Source organism: Heteronotia binoei, chromosome 2 (assembly GCF_032191835.1).
Source record: "Heteronotia binoei isolate CCM8104 ecotype False Entrance Well chromosome 2, APGP_CSIRO_Hbin_v1, whole genome shotgun sequence".
Taxonomy (NCBI): Eukaryota; Metazoa; Chordata; class Lepidosauria; order Squamata; family Gekkonidae; genus Heteronotia; species Heteronotia binoei.
In genome coordinates this window covers 39,167,866-39,186,763 of record NC_083224.1, presented here as the reverse complement: position 1 = coordinate 39,186,763, position 18,898 = coordinate 39,167,866, and the positions used below count along the sequence as shown (strand labels likewise).

General features: G+C 43.3%; 1 protein-coding gene across 1 annotated transcript in view; it reads right to left on the bottom strand.

The window, feature by feature from the left end:
- The window catches only part of PTGIS (prostaglandin I2 synthase), a 45,970-nt gene extending 31,029 nt beyond the window's left edge, over nucleotides 1–14,941 (bottom strand). Inside the window, exons 1-5 of the mRNA XM_060232973.1 lie at nucleotides 14,928–14,941; nucleotides 10,729–10,852; nucleotides 9,231–9,409; nucleotides 5,182–5,325; nucleotides 4,904–5,058 (exon numbers count right to left, since the gene is read on the bottom strand). Coding sequence (XP_060088956.1) covers nucleotides 4,904–5,058; nucleotides 5,182–5,325; nucleotides 9,231–9,409; nucleotides 10,729–10,852; nucleotides 14,928–14,941 — 616 coding nt within the window. The remainder of the gene's footprint in view (nucleotides 1–4,903; nucleotides 5,059–5,181; nucleotides 5,326–9,230; nucleotides 9,410–10,728; nucleotides 10,853–14,927) is intronic.
- Nucleotides 14,942–18,898: the final 3,957 nt, after the last annotated feature.

Genomic DNA, 18,898 nt, shown 5'->3' with positions numbered 1-18,898 from the left:
CAAGGCTGCAAAGAAGAATTACTTTGCAACCAAGATTGCATCTGCAAATTCGTGCCCAGCACAATTGTTTAGAATAATTGGAGACCTTATAACATTGCCACAAGGCAAACCAAATGTTAGAGAATTAGAGATTGGCTGTGAGGCATTTGCGAAATATTTTGCAGATAAAATCTCATTGCTCCGCCAAGACCTGCCTACTACTTTGGAAACAGTGAGTGAATTTGAGGCTCCGTGCCTGTCTTCAGGTTTGGTGCTGGATCACTTTGACCCACTCAGCCTGGAGGAAGTCGATGGAATCCTCTCTGCTGCTCGCCCAACAACATGCGATCTGGACCCCTGCCCCTCTTGGCTGATTAAATCTTGCCAGAGGGAGATTAGATGTCCCTTATGGGACATCATAAATAGATCCCTCGCAGAGGGGCACTTTCCAATGCCTCTGAAAGGTCCGCCCTCTCTTGAAAAAATGTACAGCAGACCCGGCCGAATTGGCGAATTACCGTCCGGTGTCTAATTTACCGTTTTTAGGTAAAATTATTGAGAGGGCAGTGGCGTTGCAGCTACAGAGGTTTCTAGATGACGCTTCCGTCCTCGACCCGTGCCAGTCTGGTTTTCGTCCTGGCCATGGGACGGAGACGGTGCTGGTCGCCTTGGTGGATGACCTCCGGCGGCAACTGGATCGAGGCGGCATCGCGGTACTGATGCTACTAGACCTATTGGCGGCATTTGATACAGTCGACCATCAGCTGCTGACGCGCCGCCTCGCCAACATTGGGGTTGGGGGGTTGGCCTTGCAATGGCTTTCCTCCTTCCTCTGGTTTTTAAATGATGTTAAATTTAAGTTTTATCGTTAAATTTAAAGTTTTTATATTGATTATTGTATATGTATGAGATGTTAGCCGCCCTGAGCCTGCCTAGGCGGGGAGGGCGGGATACAAATAAAATTTTACTTTACTTTACTTACTTTACAAAGCTGCTATCTTTGCACATTTCAATCAAAATTGAAGAGTGGATAACTCTTTCCAGATGCCACAACAACACAGAGCATTTTCTCTTGCTAGGTGCAATGCTATGCCCTGTGCCATTTTTGATGGCAGATTCAGTAAAATAGTCTATTCAGCTAGGTACTGCCCTTGTAAACAAAAATGTGTTGAGTCAAATACTCATGTTCTCCTGCACTGCCATCTGTATACGGATCTACGTTATATGTATTTATACCCTATTTTAGCCAGTATGATTGACTGCTCTGATGCACTTAAGGTTCATAGACTCTTGAATGATTTTTCTATCAATGTTACTGAGAGGTCAGCTAAGTTTCTGTACTCTGGTCTAAAGGATATCCCAAAGGATATCACAGAAATAATTTCTCTTCATAAAAGTGTACAGGAAAGTTGTGTTTCTATCCTGTTTTACACTATATTAATTTTGTACTGTTATTTTTATGCCAGTAAAGGCTGACTTGGCTTGACTTGAGTGGATAAAGAGAGCTTTTTCTCCCTCTCCCAAAAGACAAGAACTTGAGAGCACCCACTGAAGTTGATGAGCGATAGGTTCAGGGTGGGCAAAAGGAAATTCTGTTTCTCTCAACTGGTGGTTAAACAATGGAATCTCTACTAGCCATGGCGATTAAAGGGAATCTCCATGTTCAGAGAAATAAACCTCTGAATCTCAGATCCTGGAGGCAACCTCAGGGGAAGGCATCAGCCTCTATGCCCTGCTGTTGGACCTTCCAAGGAACTGGTTGGCCACTGTGTGAGACAGGATGCTGGACTGGATGGACCACTGGTCTGATCCAGCAAGGCTCTTCTTATGTTCTTAAAAACTATGGCGACTGGTTTTTGAACTGTCAATATGGCAAATAGAACTGAAAGCCTGTGCAATGGTGCCATCTACTGCTCATCATTTTCCCTTTCTTGCTAGGTTTCAGTTTACATGCTGGGGTGTTGATGTTATCCATCTGTTGCACAAAGTCCATTTCTCCCCAGAGATTACATATCTGTTAATGTGCTGTCATATTTTCCCAGCATTCGTAGTGCTATCTTTGGTACCTGGGAAAACCAGGTGCAAGTAACTGAGAAGCAGAAAGAGACATTAAATTCTGCCATTATGGGAATGAAATTCAAAGGACAGAGAATAGCTTGAGATATTATTGGAGGGGCTGAGACAGCTGTAGAGCAGGGGTATGACAGATGTAGCCCTGACATGGATACCAACCTCCAGGTGAGGCCTGGAGACATTCTCCTAGAATTACAACCAGTCTCCAGTTTACAGAGATCAGATTCCCTCAAGGAAACAGGAGCTTCAGGGGGCAAACTCTATGGTATACCATAGACTCTAGGTCAGGCCTCATTTGGGGCAAGAGCTCACAGAAGCAGAGTTCTGGAACCTCTAAATTTTATTGTGCTCTTTCTTTCTTAACCCTCCCCCCCCATAAAAAAACCCCTTGCTTCTGAGTTCCATTATTCAAACCCCCTGTGAGAATTTTGCTGAACTCTAAGATTTGACAAACCTTCTAATATTTTTCCTCACAAAAAAAGGGAAAATAACCAAAACATAACGCAGATGGATGGAAATCATAGTCATGCCACTGTGGCCACATAGGAGAAAGTAATTTTAAAAGTATGATAGGAGTAAGCTTTTATTATAACAATTATAATTTAAGAAGCTTTCTAAGATAGATGCTGAGCTGATATAATTTAGTACACCTTCAGGTGATCCACCAGGCTGGAGATGACAACCCAACTATCAAAGAGGACAAATCGACCGCAAGATTTCGGATATCTAGGATCAATAGATATGTGTTTGGGCTTTTAAAGGAAAGAGGCTAATTGTTTGCTTACAGTATTTACAGTGCAGTCCTCAGCAGAGGTACATTCTTCTAATAATTAAATAATAGTTATTGTATGGCGTTGTGTGTGGTATAGTCAGGAGGTCTGAAGATTGTCTGGCTGCCTGAAGTACTAGCCCTTTTTAGCATTATGCAGCGCTAGGTGGAGAGCTAGACTTGTTTTTTGGGCTGAGACAGCTCTGAGAAGCTGTGACTGACCCAAGGTCACCCAGCTGGCTTCATGGGGGGTGGGGGGTGGAACGCGGAATCGAACCTGGGTCTCCAGGTTAGAGTCTACCACTCTTAACCACTACACTACGCTGGCTCAGAAGGCTGTAATTCTGCTTAGGATGGCACTGACAGAGATATGCAGCTTTAGCAGTTACAAGGCAGCTTTAATAAGGACCAGCTGTGGTCTTATTTTAGCTACATCCCCAGATGAATTGATCATCACTATGCTATAGCCATCATTCATCTTCTGCATTGTCTTGCCAGCAAAGGAAAATTTAGTTGTAAATTGTTGCTATAGTGTAATATCTAGTGATGCAGTCCAAGTCACTGTACTGAAGTTACACCAATTCTTGCCAGCAAAGAACAATTAGAAGGGTGTCAGTTTATCTTTGCATCATCCCCATGACTCTCTTCTTTATGAGGGGGCAGAGCCCTGGACATAGGTGCCACAGTTGACTTGGTACCTTGGTAGCAAGCATGACATGACTTGGGAGATGTGGCTCTAAGCAGCCTAAAGACCCCCTTTTTCTGCAAAAAAAAAAAAATGGTTCTTGACCAGATATTTCGCTGCAGAAAATCCACTGCTATTCAGAGAATTCAGTGCTATTCAGAGCTGGACTCATTAGTCACTCCATCATCTCCAGTAAGCAAATATATCCAAAGGTGTGTTCATGGTTGGAAGCAGCAAGTTTCCAGAGCCTATGTACAAAATAATGTAAAGTTATTTTGTACATAGAATTAAAATCTTATAAACACTAGGTGCAGCTGATAGTGTTCCAGAGACCTGAACAGCATATAATAGGTTTATAATAGCGTTTGGATATGCACATTATTGTTTCTGTTCTGCTTTGTTCAAACAGGTTTATTGATTTACGTTATGTATAGTCTGCCTTTCTCACTGGGACTCAAAGCAGGTTTCATAGAGTGAGTCAATACAATCAACAGAATGCGATAGTCAATAAACTATGCAGTAGGAATTAGAGTTGTAGAACCAATCAGAAGTCTAAAAAAAAACAAAACTGAAGCAAAGCGTCAGTGTTAACATGACACATTAAATGATGTCAAATTACACAGCAGGATCCAATTCACAGCACACTCTACACTGCAGTGTAGGAGACAGTCCCTAATAATTTATCCAAGTAACGTTGTGAAGCATTTTGTACCATGCCACCCTATTGCCTCCTTAGGAAAGCCTTCTTGAATAATTCAGTTTTGCATACAGGCTTACTGGTTTTGCAGTGCTTCAGAACGTGAGTCAGAAATAATGAGTGCATGTAGTCACAGGCAATCATACTAGTATTATACCATTTAAAACATCTGGATACTCCAGCATTATAGACAAAAAGTTATCCCTTCCCTAGGAATCCTAGAATCTGTCCTTCTGAGAGGAACCAGGAACCATTAACAACATTCTTACCAAACTACAGTTCCCAAGATTGGGGGGGGGGGGGGGGGGCTATTGAAGTGCTAGGATTCACATCACATCACTTCACACAACCTTTATTGGTATAACAGCATGAATCCAAATGGATTGCAATAGAATCTATGGACAAAAGGAACATTTTGCTACAGATGCAATTATTTTGCACTTATTTGAGGCTAAAAGCAAGAAGGTCTTACGATCTTCAGATCGGCCCTCTATAGATTGCAGAAAAGTATTTTAAAAAACAACATGAAAATCGTCATAAAATTTACAATGCAAGAGAACGTAATCCTTATCTTCAATCTACCTTATCCAACATGGACACAACCCGTCTGAATATGAAATTTTTTAAAATCTCCCATACAGCACCATAGATGGGGGGAAAGTACTAGCATTAAAGATAGGAGCTGGCCAGTCACACCAACCTGCACTCAACATGGAACGAGCAGCTTTCATCAAAAGACGGTCCAGTTGATAAAACTGATGATAGACTTCCAGCGAATGCACCACATCTTTAACTCGACTGGAGGCATCATCATAATCCTTGCTTTCATTACCATACAGTGCTAGGTAACCAGCCCTGGGAAGTTGAAGAAATGGACAACTATTAAAAACTGGAGGTGCATGTGCTCGGTCTTCTTGCAACTGATAACTTCCTGTGTTTGTGTCCAGTCGGAAAAGGGCTTTGGAACTCTCCACTTACCTAAACATCGTACTGTAGGCAAGATGAAATAGACCTTCTTCCTCCCATTGCCGATTGGCCTTATTTGGGTCGGAAAGCAGAATGGTTTGTAAATTGAAGAGCATCGCCTTTGTTAGTGAAGGGAGGTTTTTGTTCTGTAGAGTCCTGTGGAAGCAGAAGTCACATTATAAAGCAAATAATGCTCCCCATTGCCATTTTAGGTCAGAAAAGTGGTGCAGGGGAGAGCAGGATTCCCCCCTCCCCTTGCACAGCGATGGTCCTGACCAGAACTGGGCCCTCAGTATAAAAGAGTTCCTGGGTGGAGACTCTAAAATGACAGCCATAGACCTGAAGAGATCTGTGATGCAAATCTGGGGGTACCCATCTTGTCTGATTTAGCTGTTATTCAAGGATTTGATCCCAAGTCCCTTCAGGTCTATGTCTAACACTATCTGCACACTACACTGGCTTCATTAACCAAAATGAGATCAGTGGTGTCTTCTACAGTTACTCTGCTGACACCTTAAGGGCAGGGCTGCATTATGACTTTTGTGGGCCCTAGATGTTTTTGCCTTTATGAGTCCCTCCTTCCATAATAATATCACTATTAAAACATATTTTTGATTTAACTTTAAATGTTTTAAATAAATAATTTTATTTTCATTTTTTCCTCTTTAGGCTAAATTCCTAAACATTTCATAGAATCATAGAGTTGGAAGGGATCCCCCGGGGTCATCTAGTCCAACCCCCTGCACAATGCAGGAAAATTTCATTTTCTTGTGATGTGAGAGAAAAAACCAAAAATATTTCCTTCAGATAACTTCCATTGCTTTCCAGTATCATTTGCAATGCAGTTATGGGATGGGCTGTGGCTCAGTGGAAGAGCCTCTGCTTTGCATGCAGAAGATCCCAGGTTCAGTCCTCAGCATCTCCAGTTAAAAGAACCAGGCAGGAGGTGAAAGACCTGTACTTGAAGTCCTGGAGAGCTGCTGCCAGTCTGAGTAGACAATGCTGACCTTGATGGACCAATGGTTTGATTCAGTATAAGGCAGATTCAAGAGTTCATGTCCTGCTGAGGATCCTGTAGTTTGCTAACTGCATTTTGGTTGCTTTGTTGTTAATACATAAAATAGCTTTGTGCCTTCATAACAACTCAGTTCAGCCAGCCCACTACACTTTGAATGGGAATTATTTCATATTTTCAGCTGCATGTACTATTGTAGACTTGGATTTATGATCATCATCTGTTAGGTCTGTCCTCTCCTGGATTAACAATGAGACTGGTCTGTAGTTGCTGCTCCCTGGATTATAATCCAATTTTAAATTATATTCTGAAATTATGGTCACCCTTGAGTTCATACAACTGTTAAACTTTATAATCCTGTTATTTTAATTTATGGATTGTTTTGCTTACACATTTAAGTGTTTTATTTTCCCTTATGTGTCTAATAAAGAAAGAAAAGAATCACTTCTTATTAGATATCTTGAGATTAGCCAAATTTGAAGTTGGTATAATTGCTGGCTATGCAGGACTGTTCCCAAACACACAGCCCCTTTTCTTCTCTCTCAGTTCCATCTGCAGAGTAAACATGATTATCCAGAAGTTCCACTCTTGTGGGTCCCAGTTTCATCATTTCTCTGTGGTATTTGTGTTTTCTTTTCATTTGCCAGTGTAAACTCTGAGGTTTTGCCTGTTTATATTCCGATGCTGCTGCTCCCCACCCCCACTTGATAGTAAAGGGACTGATGTGGCTTGTGAAGAGATCAATGTCTCCAAGAGATGTTAAATTACAACCCATAAAAAACCTGGTGCCTTTTAAAGATGAGATCCTATGGGACACCTCCTTCAAGAACCACCACTAATAAATCTCCGCCGCTGCTGCTGAGTTCCTTATGACAAGCAGCTGTAAATAATGTGATAGAATCTCCAGGGCCAGCACTGTCATTAGGCAAGCCAGGCAACTGCACTTGTCACCATTCTGCCCCCCCCCCCCCCCCCCCCGTGGCAGACCTCAGACTCCCTGCAAGCATTTCACATGGGGCATTTAGGGCTGTAGAGAAGCAAGGGAAGTCATGCTTTGAGGACAACTGTCCTTTTGGCGGAAGGAATTGTAGCCTATGAAACAATGGCTGTGATCACACACACTAAACAGTGCATTAAGGGCCTCCAGGTCTTAAATATGGAGATGGGTGTAGGGGCGATTTGTTTGATTGAATGCCCTCTCATTTCAAAGATGCCCTGCCAATGAAAAGCAAGCATGTCAGGAAGAATTCCATTGTAGCTTATTTCATGATGTGCTTTCTACTCCTTGCAGGGAATTTAATCCAACAGATCCCAAAGTTTTAAATGCAGCTACTTTGGGGCGGGGGGGGGGGAGTTCTTATGAAATCCCCAAGAGAGATGATTTGTAATCTTTTCATTGCAGCAAAAATCTTTTGCTTGCTCAAAGATGGAAATATAATAAATCTAGTCCCTTCACTAAAAAAATTGATTGCTAGATGGATATGTTGCACTGGGCTTGAGTTATTGCCTAAGATCGAGAGAAGGGGAGATTTAGCAATTTTGATTTGTGGAAGGAATGTGAACTTTCCCCTCATATTATTGGAAGAAGCATCATCATTTAAGACTGGCTGCCAAAACTCTGCAACACCCTTCTGGCAAGTCAAATGGTCATTCTGAGGGAAAGGATCTGATCTATGGGGAAGAGCCTGATCTATGCTGGGGCAGGCTACCTTGAGGGTCTTCCTTGCCACACATCTTTTCGTTAAAATACAGTGCAGTCTAATGGTTTCCAAACCTCCAAACCCCTCAGGGTGCAACAATTTGTTACATAATTTATTTGGTAGTAGGGCTGCCAGGCCTAGGAGAATGGAGTGGGGACAGGATTTCGGGCCTCCCACTGGGGTGGGGTTTTCCCTCAGTTTTGGGGCCCCCAACCCCCCAGCATGGAGCTGGCTGGCTGCCTCCAAAGAGCTCCATTGCACCCAGTGCAATAACATCACCCAGAAATGATATCATTGTGCAGGGCACATCAGACGGGGATGCTCTAGCAATTTGGCTAAAAACTCTATAGCACCATAGAGTTTTTACCCAAATTGTTAGAGAGTTCCTACACAACATGCCCAGTGCAATTACGCCACTTCTGCTTTGTGTGTGCAAGAAACTTCCCCCTGCCAGGAGCCAGGTAAGACCAGGCAACCCTCAGTGGGGACATGGAGGGGCAGCCATGCCATGCCTCTCTAGGAATCACCTAGAACAGGGGTCCTCAACTTTTTTGAGCCAATGAGCACCTTTGGAATTGTAACACAGCATGGCAGACATAGTCACAAAATGGCTGCCACAGGAGATAGAACCAGTTGTAAAATGGCTGCCATAGCGTACTTTCAGTCGCATGGTAAAGATCTTTGGTCTGTGAAGGCACCTGCTGCCAAAACAACTTTAAAAAACAACCTGCACTGCCAATCAAAAGCCTTGCTGGGAGAAAGCCCTGCTTGGCTCTGCCTACTTTCCAAAAATACTTGGTGGGTTCACAGAAAGGTACCAGTTGAGGACCAGTTACCTAGAGGATCTATGGCTGCCCACATTAAATCCCATAAAACAGAGGCCCCGTGCTCCTTTTTCTAGAAAAGCGAGTAGGCTCCATTTTCACGGTAGCCACAAGAAAGTCTCTCCTGTCCTTACAAAGGAGTTACAACCCACATAGAACACCTTCCCAGACCTCAGTTTAACGAATTCTGTTTTGGAGGGATGTGTGATTGTGCTTTTATCATATTCTGTCTTGCTTAAATCATTATTGAGGCACACTTTGTGTCAGAGACTCAGAGCGGCTTACAATCTCCTATCTTCTCCCCCCACAACAGACACCCTGTGAGGTGGGTGGGGCTGAGAGGGCTCTCAAGGCAGCTGCCCTTTCAAGGACAACCTCTGCCAGAGCTATGGCTGACCCAAGGCCATTCCAACTGGTGCAAGTGGAGGAGTGGGGAATCAAACCCGGTTCTCCCAGATAAGAGTCCATGCACTTAACCACCAAACTGGCTCTCTAAAAAAATCTAAAAAATGTTGCACTTACGATCTCAGCATGACTTTCTCTGCATTAGGGTCATAATCTGGCAGCCGGACATCAAACATGCGGTCCATTAAAAGGCGTGCGTACTGACCGAAGTCCAGCTTGCAGCGAGATTCCCAGAGCACCGCATCATAGGAACGGGGGTCCAATAAGACTGTGATGAATTTCCCTGCAGCTTTAATCTTCAAGAAAAACAACCAAGCCAGTCACAAAACATATCAATCTTCCTGTGTTTGAATGAAAGGAAATTAATGCATTTTACAAATAAGCAAAAAGTACAGGAAACAAGACATCTCTAAGATAGCTTTCTGATTCCATGTTCAGTTATTTTCATTATCATCCAGCACAAATCAGTGTCAATTGTATTTACTGTCATTTATATAGCAAAGTGAAAAAATGCATTTCAAGCATAATTTTGGTCACTCTCGCAGTATGAGTTCTGTTTCATAAATGGAAGACTGAGCTGAGAAACACTGAAAAGAGGGAAACCAGGAGGGTAAATCCTCAGTCCAAAACTACTCACCAAATAGCCGTATCTGTAGATGACCACACTGGACTGAGACTTGGGAAACCCAGTTTCAAACCCCCATTCTGCCACACACTGCAAGTACAAATGTCTCTTTGTACCAAGCACACCATTACTCCAGAAGGGGCAATACAGCTAATTAGGTGGCTAGGTCATTTCCTCTGTAGCCTTCCTTCCGCCTGTTCTGAGCAGGAGGGGAGAATGAGAGTAGGAAGATCTAGCCTGCTGGCCCTGCTTTTTAAGGTCAGGTGCCCCCTGAATTTTTTAAAAGCCCCTCAACCTAAAAAAAACCCCTGGCTACACTCCTGCCTCCTGCTAGCAGCCCTTGTTGCCCACTGTCCCTTGAAACAGCAGAGGAAGAAAAAAAATTAAAAAGTTGCTGCTGTTTGTGCTGTGCCATCGCTTCTGTGGAAAGTCAACCTGCAAGTGACACTTAATAGCTCTAGGAATCACTGTAAACTCTATGGTTTTACCATCAAGTCTCTGGCAATTCCTAGAGCCACCCAACATAACTTCTTTGTTTTTCCTGAATGATGTAAAGGTGAATATGACAACACCCCCCCCCCCTCCCCAATGTCCCCACGCTCAAAGCTCTAGTTGCTATGCATGGCCTGTCAACTCTAACAATAAAGGATATTAATTTCCTTTCTAAAGCAACATGACTTATATGGACTTTATTCCTAAAGCAGCCTCTCCCTTGCTAAGCAAACCGGCTCTAAGTTAACACAGTAAACCATAAAGTTCATGGGTCAGTCACTTTCTCACTCAGCATCATCTACCTAGTCACAGCATTGCTGTCAGCATAGTGTGTGTGTGTGTGTGTGGGGGGGGGTAACCTGCCCTGAGCTCCTTCAGCAAAGGGTGGGAGGAAAATAATGATACAGTCATATTTAAGTGTGGGTGCCAATGCTAAGGTGTGTCTTGCAGGATACAAGCCTTGTCAGCTGCAGAAAATGAACAGGACAGACTACTCACTGTGAAAATATCACCGTGCTTCTGCTTCATTGCAGAGAGGAATTTGGCAGCATCTTTTCCAAATTCCAGAGCATGCCCAAGCCATGGGACAAGGCCTTTATCAAGCGGTGGTTCCCCCAAGAGCCTGGAAACAAGAACAATATACATTTTTTCACAATCTTCTGGCTCAGTTGTCCCTCATCACATAGCTAAAATTTTGTCTTGCATTTGTAGCCCTAGAGCTAACCATACAAAATCACATTAAAACCAGAATACTCAGAAACAATGCTAGTAACAAAAGCAACAACAGCAAAGAACTATAAAACAGTAAATTCCAGATGGCAATGGCTTGAGATGCAAGAGATCTTGGAGGGTTCCCCCCCTTAATGAGCACATGCTAGGGGTTCAAGATAACTGAGTATGGCACTGAAGGGGAGGTTAACCCTTTACACCATTTCCCATTTAACTGCTCGAATCCTTGGTAGAAAAATTTGTTTTTTCCTACTAGGCTTAAAATAGCTCAGGATGGGGTGATGATTCTCAAAATGGAGGGAAGTAAGCAGTAGGATTAGATAGATTCATGGAAGTTATGTCTATCAGTGGTTACTAGCCATGGTTGCTGAGGGGAACCTCCACATTCAGAGGCAGAAGGAAACATCAGGGGAAGGCCTCAGCCTTTATGCCCTGTTGTTGTTGGCTGTCCAGAGGAACTGGCTAGCCACTGTGTGAGATAGGATGTTGGACTAGATGGACCACTGGTCTTATCCAGCAAGGCTCTTCTTGTGTTCTTATTTCTCACAGGTAGGGTTCCCAAGTCCTACCTTGGCTTCGGCAGGGGATCTTTCTTACGTGCAGTATGATGATGTCACCTGGAAGTGATGCCATCATGCTGGGCATGTAGCACTGGGGATGCTCTAGGATTCAGGTAAAAAAATCTATGGTAGCATAGAGTTTTTACCCAAATGCTAGAGCATCCCCTACATGACCAGATGAGCATCATCTGGTAAACAACATCCTACTTAGCCAGGGCTGCCTAAAGTCTTTGAGATCCTAGATGAACCTTGACATCACCCCATTCATTAGAGAGAGAGGTGAGCTTTTTGCAAGGATTTGTTTGACAGCAGCTACAGCCCAAGAGGTCAGCTCTGTCAGCTCAAAAAAGCAAAGAGTGAATGGAGGCAATCCAGGTCTCATAGCCGTCAAATATTCCTGCATGACTCCCAACTATGAGACAAAAAAAATTCCTGGTGATTACCCACCAGTGTCAGGTACATGGTAACCTGGGGTTGCCAGCTCTGGGTTGGGAAATACCTGGAAATGTGGGGGGGGGGGGTAGAGCCTAGTAAGAGCAGGATTTGGGGAGGGGAGGGATAGTGCCATAAAGTCATAGTGCTATAGAGTCGACCTTCCAAAGCAGTCAGTTTGGTGTAGTGGTTAAGAGTGGCAGATTCTAACCTTGAGAGTCGGGTTTGATTCCTCAGTTCTCCACATGAAGCCAGCTGGGAGACCTTGGGCCAGCCACAGTTCTATCAGAGCTGTTCTCTCAAGAGCAGTTCTCTCAGAGCTCTTGCAGCTCCACCTACCTCACACGGTGTCTCTTATGTAGAGAGGAAGGGAAGGCGATTGTAAACCACTCTGAGACTCAGAGTGAAGGGTGGGATATAAATCCAACTCTTCTCCTCCTCCTCTGGAGATCCACTGTAACACCAGGAGAATTTCAGCATCCACCTGGATGGTGGGAGCCCTGTAGTAACCCTGAAGCCTCTTGACAAGCCTTTTCTGCCCCCTTTTTTGTCCCCCTCAAGCTCTGTAGCCTTACATCACCCCTTAGGCTCGCCCAATGGTCAAGCTGGCTCTGCACTGACCCTCTATTAAAGGGACAAGACCTTTTTCCCAAAGCAGTTGACAACCACACATGCCAGCAAGGAGCCTGTTCAACCGTTCTACTTCTGCCCATCAGACGGCTGGTGTAAGAGTGTAAGAGTCCTGCCAGAAAAAGTTGGCACTGAAAGTAAGGCAAAGCAATCTGGTTTTATTTTTAAATGAAAATATGAAGATGTGTTGCTTTTTCTTCTTCTGCACGCTAACACATGCATGGATATGTTTTTTTTGCCAGTTTTTGTTGGGGGGGGGGGGGGGAAATTAAACATACATTATCTTAGCCATGGGCCGTGGAAAGGAGGTACATTTCCTTCTCCCTCCCACCCTGTATCAGATATCTCCGTTTTGCCCTCCTCCCCTTTCCTTCTTATCAGAAGCAGCACAACCAAAGACAGGAAATTAGACATAACAAGTTTGTTTTGCAATGTTAAGAATCATTTTTTCCAGGTTTGCACCTGTGTGCCCCAACTGACTGCCATAATTTAGGGTTACCAGATTTTGAAAAGCAAAGAAGAGGACATATTCCTCTACTGACTACCTCAAACAAGCAATCGCCATGACAAAATACCCCTACTATTTAAGCTGTGATAATGGCTACGATTCAATCTAGAACCCACTTATTTGTCTTTTGGGCAGTCCGTGGTATCTTTAAAACTCATTTCAAGTGAGTCAGCTTTCTTCCTGTCAGCTTCCTTCACTGCCCAACTTTCACACCCATACATAGTATTGGGGAATATTGTGGTATGAATTATCTTGATCTCCATGACACGACCTTACACTTAGGGACCTTTTCTAGCCCCTTCATAGCTGCTTTCATGATAGGCCAAAATCTCCTTCTGATTTCTTGGCTGCAGCCTCCCTTCTGGTTGATGATGGAACCAAGGAATAAAAAAATCTAGAGCTTCTAGTGGGACCAAATGTCAAGAGCCCCCTACCCAAGTGCCTCCCCCGCCTGCCTGCCTGCCAACCTGCAACTATTCAGCCACCCAGGCTCCAAGCCATGTGCACTGCCCACCATCATCAAGAGAAGGACCCAGGTTGCGTGGGCATCCATGAATGCAGGCAGTGGGAGGGCTTGCAAGTGGGTGGGTGGTGAGAGGAAAGTGGTGAGCGAAGAAGAGTAAGAGGCCCATGGGCGCTCTCTGCCCGCCCACCCCAACCTGGAACTGATCCTGGGAACCATTTATTTATCTATTCACTTACTTTATACCCTGCCTTTCTCCCCAACAGGAACCCAAAGCACCAGGAACTTCTCTTCCATTTTAACGTCACAACAACCCAGTGAGATAGATAATACTGAGTCTGCATGACTGGCCCAAAGTCTCCTAGATCCTAATCCAGCAGAAGGTTAAGGGGGGACATGATCACTCTCTTGAAGTATTTGAAGGGCTGTCATGTAGAGGAGGGCAGGGAGCTGTTTTTGTTGGCAGCAGAGGAGAGGAGCTGCAATAATGGGTTTTAATTAAGGGTGGGAAGGTACCAGCTGGATATTAAGGGGAAAATTTTCATGATGAGAGTTGTTCAACAGTGGAATTGGCTACCTAGGAAGGTGGTGAGCTGGATAAACACTTGCCAGGAATGCTGTAGGCTGATCCTGCATTGAGCAGGCGGTTGGACTAGATGTCCTGTATGGCCCCTTCCAACTCTATGATTCTAACCACCACACCACACTAGGTGTCTCTGTCCCTACGAGTGGACTCCTTTTTCTCTTGAAGAAAGGTCCATGCCGCCCCTGCAAACTGGGCCTAAACCTTGAGTTTGACAGTGATTTCAGTCATAGTGCTTTGTTGAATCAATAAAGCTTAGCAGAAATAGAAACTTGCTGCCGTGATAGCCAAAAATCAGCAGGCCAAACGTTCTTTCATTGTTGACCAATAGCTTAGCTTATGTAAACTGTGGTTAGTTCTGTTCTAAAAATGGGCAGGCCCAGCGACATCTTGGCGGACAACCCTGCCGGATGATTCAAAACCAAGAAGTTAAAAAATACCATGCTACTAAAGGTGTTTATGATTGCCAAGAGCTTTAAAAAGAACACTGCTTGAGCCTTTTCAGTAGATGTTCAAGTCCACAGATGGCTCTCACACCCTAATTCCTATTTGCTAAGGTTTTCAAGGACCTGTGGCTATTTCTCACATTATACAGAGGCAAAGTGTTTGGTTGCTTCCCCATGGGGACAATTCTCAACTCCACTGTGAATGAACAATAAGAACATAAGAGAAGCCATGTTGGATCAGGCCAATGGCCCCTCCATTCCAACACTCTATGTCACACAGTGGCCAAAAAAACCCAGGTACCATCAGGAGGTCCATCAGTGAGGCTAGGACACCAGAAGCCCTCACCCTGTTGCGTCCATGATAGCTAAAAACCAGAATGTGGAGGCTAATACTTACAGGCAATCAGGAGATCTAAGGTTTTGTCTCAGCTTACCTAAAGCTATCAGAACTATTGATTGCCTATTCATTGCATAAATTAAATGAAGATGTACCTCTGAACATGTAATTTTTATCCATTCTTACCCCTCCCTGAGAAGACAGGATTCACGGGGGGGGGGGGGAATAATGCTTGGAAAAGCTGAAGGTAACAGGGAAAAAAGAACATCCAACATGAGATGAATGGACTCAGTCAAGAAAGCCAGGGCACTCATTCTGCAAGACCTGAGTGAGGCTGTTAGCGACAGGTTGTTTTGAAGGCTATTAATTCCTAGGGTCACCAGAGGTCAGAGGTGACTTGACAACACTTAATTCACAACACACACACACACCCCTCCATTTGATGGAGCTCAGAGTAGCTTATAGGGCTCTCTGTTTTATCCTCAGCTTTACAGCCAATCCTGGTGCAGCACTGCACCATACCAAATTCTTTTTGTCAATACTGAACCCATTTCTCCAAGGTTCCAATTACAAACAGGAGATAGAAATACAAACTGTTCCATCCAATTATTCATAACTCTACAATGGCCCCACCCAGTTGTTCTTTTCCCTACTTCAGAGCCCCAGACTCTTATTCCTTTTTTCACATAAGGAACACCAAGCCCTTGAACATCTCTACTGCCTTTTTGGTAACCTTTTCTGTTCCTTGTTTTTGTAGGTGGCACAACCAGAACTGCAGCAAGTTATATGATCAAGTAATACATTTATTTAATGGCCTTTTGTAATCTGATCTTCATGACCAGGAGAGGCAAAAAGAAATGGGGGGGTGGGGGGGGTTTAATTAAACTAAAGTTATTCCCTTCCCATTTTTTACTGTGCAAATCTACAATACGCTGGCTGGTAAGGCTGCCTTCAGCATGGCAAATGTTTAATCAGCAAAATGGCAAGGTATCAAATTCCATCAGAACCTAAAGGGATTCTTTTTGTGTTGTCTGAAAGATTTGGCAAAGAATTCGGATGCAGAGTTGGTTGTAAACCTGTTAACTGCAGCTACAATGTGCCTAGCAGCACAAGACCAGAGCACTGCTGGATCAGACCAATTGTCCATCTAGTCCAGCATCCTGTCTCACACAGCAGCCAACCAGTTCCTCTGGACAATTTGATTCCCCAGGCAACAGGGCACAGAGGATCTGGGATTCAAAGACTTACAGTGCAATCCTAAAATCACTTTCCTGGCAGTAAGCACCAATAGATAGACCTGAGTAGGACTCTGAGTAGACCTGCTTAGGATTTGTCTCTTAGTCCCTCTGAATGTGGAGGTTCCCCTCAACCACCATAGTTAGTAGCCGACAGACTTATCATGAATCTATCTAATCCCCCTTTAAAGTCATTTATTCCTGTAGCCATCACTTAATCCTATGGTGGCAAATTCCACATTTTAATCACTTTCTGTGTACAGTAGTATTTCCTTTTGTCCATCTTGAACCTACTGCCCATCGGTTTCATTGGATGCCAGCAAGTGTTTTGGAAGAGGGAGAAAAATTTCTCTTTGTCAACTCTCTCCATCCCATGCATAAATTTATAAAACACTTAGTTATCCCTTTTCTAAACTGAAAAGTTCCAGATTCTTTAGCCTTTCCTTATCATACACAGAGAGAGCCAGTTTGGTGTAGTGGTTAAGTGTGCGGACTCTTATCTGGGAGAACCGGGTTTGATTCTCCACTCCTCCACTTGCACCTGCTAGCATGGCCTTGGGTCAGCCATAGCCCTGGCAGAGGTTGTCTTTGAAAGAGCAGCTGCTGTGAGAGCCCTCTCCAGCCCCACCCACCTCACAGGGTGACTGTTGTGGGGGAGGAAGGTAAAGGAGATTGTGAGCCACTGAGACTCTTTGGAGTGGAGGGTGGGATATAAATCCAATATCATCATCATCTTCTCCTTTTAATAAAGCTGTTTCATTACAGCAGATGCCAAAAGAGGACTGGTTTGTATGAAGACAATTTGGTGTAGAAACTGACCATGTACTGGAAAAATTTCAAGATAGTGTAAGGCTAAGATGTATTTTTAAGTTACTCTAACATCAGTTTTTCAGATTTTTCATGGTTTTTGTACATATTTGTAAAGTTTGAGTTTTTATTCTTTTTTGTGTTATAATTATTGTAATTATATATATCTATATAATTATACTATAATTATAGTAAAGTTTATTTTATTTTAAACATTTGTTGTAGTGCAACATAATTTTAGAACTGCAATGAATCATATTTCCTAGATGCTCACCTCAAAATTCCTTTCAGTATCGCAGAGGATGCTAAAATGCAGCTTTTGACTCTTGGATACTTGCAGGCCAGAAAGTTGCTTACCATTCTGTATGACAATCTTATTTATTATTTTCATTTATAAGCACTTTCTCACAAACTAAGTAATGCACTTTTGATGCACTTTGCACCTGGATTTTACTATGTGGAATGGCAAAATTCACTTGCAAACAGCCGCTGAAGTGGATTGAAACTGCATTATTTAGCATATGTGACAGGCTGCCTTTCTCACAGGAACCCAAGGCAGATTACAGGTATGATTTAAAAAAAACATTTTCAATTGATCAGCAAGTGGATTACAAGATATGATAACAATGGGATGCAGTGGCAAAGTTTCCTAAAGTGCAGCAGATGGGGCAATCTTCAGATTGTGCTACACAGCTGTTGGCAAGATCCAACTGCTCACAGCAGAGCCTGTTCAGGACACCAAGCTGCTGTAAATCAGAACAGTTTGCACCATTTTTAAAACAAATCTGCACAATTACCTGCAAGTAACTAGCAATTTCCCCGTTTTGCCTGTTTTCTATATTTTCCCTCATTAATGAGGTTTTGATGCAAGACCATTTCTTGAGAACCAGACTGAGGAAAAATCACCATATATGCTGACAATATCTTACCATTCATGTCAACACCGTTTTTTAAAGCGATCCTTTCTTTTCATTAACTCTTCTCACAATTTACACACAATTACACACAAATTTAACTATTCAGAGATCCCCCTTAGTCTTTTTTGCCTCTGCAGAAGTGCTGGGACCAGAATTGGGGGAGGGGGGCTGTCCTGCAAGGCATATTTGTTTTCACTGCACTCCCCATTATATATATATATTATATTATTTCTATTCCACTGTCCTCTAATTTTGTGATGAAGTTTCAATACATTGTCTGTTGTATGTATTATACTGTTTTACTGTATGCCTTTTAAACAGGCTCCAAATGAAATAAATAAACTGGATCTTATTACATCCTACCAAGACTTGTTGGTTAAAAACAGAGAATTGCCATATGTTAATATCTGAGCATGCACATCTCTGGCACTGAAATGGATTGACAATACCACTCCCACCATAAGTGACTGGCAACAACATTTAAGGGAACTTTTTATAATGAGCAAAATTTCTAATCAAACCCAACAACCACCATCTGATGATTATGAATCTCCTTTTGTTACTATTTGGTTCCCTATAATTCCCTGTAATAAGAGCCCCGTGGCGCAGAGTGGTAAAGCTGCAGTCCTAAACTCTGCTCACACGACCTGAGTTCAATTCCAACAGGAGCTGGGTTCAGGTAGCCAGCTCGAGGTCGACTCAGCCTTCCATCCTTCCAAGGTCAGTAAAATGAGTACCCAGCTTGCTGGGGGGAAAGTGTATATGACTGGGAAAGGCAATGGCAAACCATCCCATTAAAAGTCTGCTGTGAAAACATTGTGAAAGTAACATTACCCCAGAGTCGGAAACAACTGGTGCTTGCACAGGGGACTACCTTTACCTTTATAATTGGCTACCTTACAAGAAATGAAGTGTTACCCCGTAAATTATTATATCAACAAATGACATACTTTTAGTTAGTATTTTTAATGGTTTGGGGGCTTTAGCAAATACCTGGTTTTGGCTGGAACTGTTTTCCCCA